This window comes from Coniophora puteana (assembly GCF_000271625.1).
Source record: "Coniophora puteana RWD-64-598 SS2 unplaced genomic scaffold CONPUscaffold_5, whole genome shotgun sequence".
NCBI classification, from domain to species: Eukaryota; Fungi; Basidiomycota; class Agaricomycetes; order Boletales; family Coniophoraceae; genus Coniophora; species Coniophora puteana.
Window position 1 is genome coordinate 925,421 of NW_006913057.1, and position 7,019 is coordinate 932,439.

General features: G+C 57.8%; 3 protein-coding genes across 3 annotated transcripts; all 3 read left to right on the forward strand.

Annotated features, from left to right (window-relative positions):
* Window positions 1–360: 360 nt before the first annotated feature.
* CONPUDRAFT_54796 (uncharacterized protein) lies at window positions 361–1,471 on the forward strand (the record flags this gene model as incomplete). The annotated part of the gene is made up of 4 exons (XM_007769230.1): window positions 361–518; window positions 631–729; window positions 793–862; window positions 926–1,471. The coding sequence occupies 4 exons, from the start codon at window positions 361–363 to the stop codon at window positions 1,469–1,471; spliced, it is 873 nt and encodes a 290-aa protein (XP_007767420.1).
* A 403-nt stretch (window positions 1,472–1,874) lies between these two features.
* CONPUDRAFT_143545 (uncharacterized protein) lies at window positions 1,875–5,740 on the forward strand (the record flags this gene model as incomplete). The annotated part of the gene is made up of 12 exons (XM_007769598.1): window positions 1,875–2,444; window positions 2,513–2,817; window positions 2,891–2,935; window positions 2,989–3,143; window positions 3,199–3,268; window positions 3,317–3,367; window positions 3,421–4,041; window positions 4,093–4,143; window positions 4,203–4,526; window positions 4,593–5,432; window positions 5,633–5,675; window positions 5,697–5,740. Exons 1-12 carry the CDS (start codon window positions 2,021–2,023, stop codon window positions 5,738–5,740), a joined length of 2,973 nt encoding a protein of 990 aa, XP_007767788.1. The 5' UTR covers window positions 1,875–2,020.
* A 410-nt stretch (window positions 5,741–6,150) lies between these two features.
* CONPUDRAFT_164655 (uncharacterized protein) lies at window positions 6,151–7,019 on the forward strand (the record flags this gene model as incomplete). Its single annotated transcript, XM_007769599.1, has 1 exon — window positions 6,151–7,019. A coding segment is annotated over exon 1 (582 nt), but the record flags the coding sequence as incomplete, so codon positions are not given.

Consider the following 7,019-nt stretch of genomic DNA (forward strand, 5'->3'; position numbering starts at 1 on the left):
TGACAAAGTTGATCAATCGAGGAACAAGATAAGAGCTGAACACTGAGTGGAGTTGGAGGTGGAGGGAGTGGGAGCAGGTTGACGTGATAAAGCGCATTGACGGAGGTGATGTGGCTGTCCGCGTGACCTCTTCGCGTGCAGTCAACCGAAAGTCGTGCGCTGGAAGTTGCCATCTGCTGCTCCATCCCATCCACCCTCATCCAACCCACACCACCACCACCACTCTCTTACACCTAGCCCCACCACCCGTCGTCCACTCCATCTCACGACCTTCTACCCGATTTTTTACGATCGACACTGCTCATCAGCCTGCACGACACCATGTCCACACCTGCACCTGCACCCGCCAGCGCGAGCCCTATGCCCGAGGGCGTCACCGACCCCAACTACAGGCCTCTGCCTGGGCGCCTTGGTAATCTCACTGTACAGCAGCAGCATACCCTCGAGAAGTTCAAGAAGGAGCTGCAGGACGAGGGGCATTTTGTCCCCGAGCGCATGGACGATGCGACCCTTCTGAGGTGAGTGCTGCAGTGCGATGCGCAGCCTGTTTTCCCCGCGCGGCATTACGGTGTCTTCGTGGGATGTTGTCTGAGTGAGGTAAAGAGTGGCATGCTGATGCGTTGGTCGCAGGTTCCTTCGCGCTCGCAAGTTTGATTTGGCGGCGTCCAAGACGATGATCCTGGCGGCTGAGCAGTGGCGGAAAGAGTTTGGAGTTGACGATGTCGTCGAGTACGCTTGTTTCCTTTATCCATCTGTGAATACGTCTTTAATTGTCGCTTTTCACGCCTACAGGAACTTTGACTTCACGGAAAAGGAGATCGTTGACAAGTACTACCCCCAGTACTACCACAAGATGGACAAGGTATCATCATCTTGCCAGACGTTGCATTGATCAAATACTGACATTCTTGGCTTTGGTTGGTAGGAGGGACGGCCAATATACATTGAGCGCCTTGGCAAGCTCGACATCAAGGAGCTCTACAAAGCCACCGACATCGACCGCCAGCTCAAGCGGCTCGTGCTCGAGTACGAAAAGTTCCTCCACGAGCGTCTCCCCGCCACCTCCCGCGCGGTCGGGCACCCCGTCGAGACCTCGTGCACGATTCTCGACCTCGGCGGCGTCTCGCTGACGAACTTCTACCGCGTCAAGGACTACGTGTTCAAGGCGTCCTCGATCGGGCAGGACCGGTACCCGGAGTGCATGGGCAAGTTCTACATCATCAACGCGCCGTGGGCGTTCTCCGGGGTGTGGTCGCTAATCAAGCCGTGGCTCGACGAGGTGACGGTGTCGAAGATCGAGATTCTGGGCGGGAGCTACAAGGACAAGCTGCTCGCGCAGATTCCGGCGGAGAACTTGCCCGCGGAGTTTGGCGGGAAGTGCACGTGCGCGGGTGGGTGCTCGCTCAGCGACGCGGGCCCGTGGAACGAGGACGCGGCTGCTTCGCCGGCGCCGGCTCAGCCTGAGGCTTGAGGTCTGAGGCTGAGATCTAGGATTAGACTTTGGCTGGAATGGCGCGCGGAGGTGCGGGGCGCGGTCGCGCAAAGTGTACCTAGACACGTTCGCTGGTATCGGGCGGCGTTGATGGTAATCTACCTGTAAATTACCTAATGGATTTGTTTCAGATTGGTTTATTATCTGCGTTGTCTGATAGAAGGTCATCGTCGGAAACAAGCACACGATCGTGCATGCGATCATGGCGGCCGTCCGATCGCGACTCCGGAACGCGTTGTGGCTCAGACTGACTTTCGTGCACGTGAAAGACACGCCCCTATTCCCCGCCCCACCGACCCGCGTTTTGTGTCGGACTGATGCTGACCTGTCTCTCCTTCCACAGACGACCGATCCAGTCCAAGACCATGCTGTCCTCAACAGGCGACGCCACGGCGTATATAAGACCTCGCCCTCACCCTCCCCGTTCCCCATCGAGAAAAACGCTCTCCTTCGTACGCATACACGCATACAACTTCAACAGTAACAACACCAACACCAACACCAATATCACCAACAACATCACCAGCAATGTTCTTCTTCGCATTCGCCGTCCCCTTCGTGATCATGAGCTACGCAACGTTCTTCAGCGACATCGTCCTCCGCTTCCGCTACCCGGCCGAGTACGCGCTCTGGGCGCTCGACGCCCCGCCGCCGTACGAGCCGCACCCGCTCGAGGCCCTGACGAGCGGCGTGTGGCACGCGATCGAGCCCGCGTCGGAGCGCCCGCCGGAGTTTGTGCTCAAAAGGCATGTGTACCTCGATTATGGGGAGGCGCTGGATATTGTGCTGGATGCGCTGGAGGTGGGGTATGATGGTGGGAAGTACTGCAATGGGAGCGGTAAAGGTAATGGTAATGGTAACGGCACGAGCTCGAGCGTTGGAGGCTTTGGTGCTCGGGACGGGAGTGGGAGTGGGGCTGAGTTTTGGTATAATGGTTCTACTTCTTCTGGTGGTGAGTTCCTCTGCTTTCTCGGACGTCAGTGAGCCGTTGTGCTGACTGTGTTGTGTACGATGGTGTAGACGGTTCCTCCGAGCAAGTGGGCTTCTCTCCGCTCTCCGCTGCCCCCGCGACCTCTGAGGCGGCCCTCCGGCAGCAGCCCACCGCGACTGCACGTCCGCTGCCTCGGTTGCCCATCAACGACCCCTCCTCTTCATCTGCTTCCAATGATGAAGGCGACAACGACGGCGGGGAGTCGGCGGAGCTCACTGTGTTCTGTCAGTGCAACGCGCCCAGCCCGGAGCCGATGTTCTCGCTCGTGGGGATGTACGGCGCTGGGCGACGGGGTGTCAAGGCTGCGAAGGTGTTCACCAGGGAGACGTGGCAGGTGCGTTTGTCTCCCCCTATTTATTTTATTTTATTTGTGGTCGGGTAACTCACTGCGATGTTGGTGCGTGTAGATGCTCAAGCTGCGGACAACTACAAAGGCCGAGGAGCTCGTGCAGGTGCGTTCTTAGTTTGCTCGACTGTCTTCGATCCGTGGGCTGACGCGCACTAGGCTCTGATACGGATGGATGTCCTCATGGTGTTTGTCGTCGCCAGCGTCGTCGCTGCCGTCTCGGCATGCGCGGCGCACCAAGAGAACGTCTTTGGCGCGGGCTGGTTCAAGGTGTACGAGACAGAGGTCGCCGGGGAGCCTGATTGGGTCCTTTTGTGAGTCTAAGGCTGGATGTTCGCTGAATGACATATGCTGATGGGGTCGGCGCAGGGCTACGGGCACTGTGGACGCGTCTCTGGATCATCAGGTTGACGAGCCGTTGGATATTCAAATCGGCGAAGTAAGTCGCAGCAGTTGTTTGCTATTCTCTGTGCTGAGCCGTGAGAAGGACGTCCTGGACGTTCCCGTCGACGATATGAGCTTCGGGACAACATGGAAGGTAAGCGTTAACCCTTCGTTCTTTACGAGCACTTGCTCACTCGACCATCGCAGCTCTACCTCGGGGACAATGCTCCTATCACCTATGACGCGCAGCAACCTCCCTCTCCGATTGTGTATGTTGATGCGATCTCCATCAACTCCGCTTCGGAGGTGAGCGCTCTCCTCGACACCGAACCTGAGCTCCAAGGATCCACCGACACGCCTGAGCCGCGTTCGATTGCATGCGTTGATGCGATCTCCATCGACTCTGCATTGGAAGTCAGCGCTCTCCTCAACACCGAACCCGAGCTCCCAGAATCCGCCGACACGCCGAAGCCGCATACCGTCTTCGCAGACCCTAGTACCGATGCCGTGTACCTGACTCTGGCGATGTCGCCAGGAAAAGGTACGCGTGCAGTGGAGCTTGGGGCTGTTGAGATTGTCGAGGCGGAGGGCGACGCGGACATGGAGAGGAAGAGGGACGAAGAAGCTGCTGCGCTCATTGCAGAGTTTGATCGTATCTTTGGAGATGTCGAGTTCAAGGGAGCCGACCGCGAAGTTCAAGACGTCGGCGATACATCCGAGGGGCTCGAGTTCTTCACCATCGACTATGCCGAATGGCATGGTCTTTGTGACGATCAGGGCGTTGCATATCAAGATATAGAGCACCCTGCAGTGCAGCTTGGCGAAGAGGTCGGTGGTGTTTTCTCTCCGCTGGCCGTGTGCGCTCAAATTTCTGCGCAGATCGCTCTGGCGGGGGAGTCAACTGTGGAGGATGATGCATGCGAACAAGCGGTATGCACCCTTTCCCCCCTTGGCTTTGTCCTTGCGTCTGACATATATCCCATCGCTAGGACACTCCGGACGATAACGAAGAGTGCAACGGTGACGGACACGAAGCAGCGGCGGGACTCAAACGTTCCGAGCCTCGTGTTCCCGAACCGACGCACATCTCCGGCTATCCGTTCCATTCCGACAAACTTGAAGTAGCTGAACGCATCGGCGATGGCGATTGCCAGGGAGGAACGGACTCAACCCATTGTATCCGGCCCTCTGGTACTGAGCCTGAGCTCGCTCAGCTATTCGACGATGACTGGGTGGCGCGCTTCATGGCTGCGGATCTTCCTGTGGAAGGTGGGGAAGAGAAGGAGATTGACGAGGGGCCCACCGATTTCCAGGTTCGTCTTTGCTGATAACGTCGCGCGTGTCTGTTTGCGCTGACTTGAACTGTCTGGATCGAGCAGAAAGCGTTCGGTGCACTCCACGATGCGCAGTGGAACCCGAAATTGGCGACCTCTGAGTTCGCGCCCGCGTTCAACGCACGGCCGACTCCCCCGCGTGACCCTTTCGGCGTCGTCTCAGTCTCTATCCTTGCGCAAGCTCCAGTTGACGCCGCCGAGCCCGGGTCCGCACCCCGCCGTGCCGACAAGGGCAAGGCTGCTGCTCGCACTCAGAAGAAGCAAAAGCCAGCTAGCAAATCCGAACGCGCCGATTCACTCGCGGACTCGATGCATGCTCCCAAAGCCACAACCAAGTTCGCCATCTACCACGACGGCGCCGCCGCGACGCCTGTCGCCTCTCGCACGCGACAGCAGCGCGCCCTGCGCCAGTCCGCGGAGCAGGCTGCTGCCACGCTCGCAGACTCGATGCACGCCCCTCAGGCTAGCAGTCCCGTCGCTCAGCACGATGAGCAAGCCGGTCCGTCGACCCGCTCCAGGACCAAGCGGGCGGCTGCGCTGAAGCGGGCGGTCGAGGATATCAGCAACCAGCCTGGGAAGCACGCGCGGGAGGTGCGCCTCGAGGATGAAGAGTTCGGCGCTGGGGCTTCTGCCTCCCGGGCCTCGTCGTCGCGCGGCCCTCGCTCTGTGCCTGTGGACAGGGTGTATGAGTCGGACGCTGAGGACGACTATGACGAGGAAGATTGCTACGGCGAGGGTGAAGGACAGGACGAGAATAGGCCACAGGCTGGAGCCGGTATGAGGGGCAAGGTATTTCCGGATGTACTCTCGACGTCGCGCAAGGCTGTCAAGCGGCGGAGAGTGAGGAAGCAGCGGGCGATCCGCAGGGCTACACAGCGGGAGGTGGTGAGTTTTGATCACTTCTTCTTTTCCTGTGAGCGAGGGCTGATGAGACGCTTGTAGCAGGCTGCAAGTGATATATGACGGTGGTGACGATAATAAAGATGCTGTGGATAATTGGCACTTCGTTGCCTTGGGTTTCGTATGCGAATCTTGAGATGGACGTTTGACTTTGCCTTGACTTTTTGCTCTTTGGCCATACATAGTCCGCCGAGGTCGTTCTTCGGCGGAGGAGCTGGTGGCATAATAGTGAGTGGTACTTTTGTGTAGGCCTGACAAGGTCGCTGGCTATAGTATGGTACATTATACTCTAGTGGCAAGGACCTGACATTAATATCATGGATGGCAACCTTACCTTAATGTGCGATTAAGTGATGAAATTGATTTGGCCTCTATCCATATAATGTCTTATGAGATCCACGAAACTGAGTTGGTGTACACCACAAAAGACCTTCATCATCCTCCAACCCAGTATGACCTCATCGACATCATGATATGTCTGCCAGATAGCGCTTCGTCGGTTTGGCTGATCATCATAAGCGTTCGCACGGATGTCGACTTAAGTTTTGAAGTGAGGCCGGCAAACACCGACTGTTTTATGCCGACTGACAACAACAAACATTCCGTTGACAGGCACCGTCACCACACCGTCACTGTCCATCGGCCAAGCAAACAATCATCCATAACTGATAAGTCTTGGTGCGATTCTTCTGCCCGAGATCCGGGAACGGTGAATACAACACAAAGGCAACGATCATGCTCGGCTGCACGATTCCTCAGGGTTCCTCTCTATCTCCTGGACCCTCCTTGATACCCTCCTGAAGGTCACTAGGGAGCGCTAAGGCTAGCTCGAAGCGCACGGGCATCAATGCTATTTTTTGCCACACTTCTTGATAATGATTTCTCTGTGATCCGTCTTCTCTGCTGCCGCGCACAACCCACTCCGGCGCCAAGTGCCGCGAGCGAAAACGAGCGAAAAAGGCTGAAAAAGATCACAAGCTGTCCATCGTGATGACCGTGGCCAGCGAACCGCGCGATGCCAGCTGCGTCAACGAGCATCAGCCGCCGCGTTTGGCATCTTTGGGTATGTTTTCCCGTCTCCGTCCATGCGGGTCCGGAGAGGATACAAACCCCGCGAATGAAGGTGCCCTGGACGGCCTCAAGGCTTGCGTGAAACAATATAAGCTGCCGCGGGGCACGTTTGGTGACGCTTTCAACCCTTTTCCCTCCGGACCCCTCTGCTGGTCGATCCTCGTTCCGCTCCGTCCCCGGGCGTGCCTCTCCTTCTCGTATCCGCTCCTTTGTATACCCCCAACTATCCTCCCCATCATGCAGACCTTTTCCCGCCTCGCCGTCATCGCCGGTGCGCTGACCGTGGCATCCGCCCAGTTCCTCCCGCAGAGCTGCTACTCGCTCACGGCGCAGTGCAACTACGTCGACGCCGATCTCAGCGATGTGTGGGGCAACGTCGCCTGCACGCAGTACGCCCTCTGCGCGCAAAACTACAAGACACCCGTGGAGATCATCGGGCTCCTCGGCGCCTCGGCGAACCAGCCGAAGCTCTCGCAGGACGTGTTCGCCAATATCACAGGC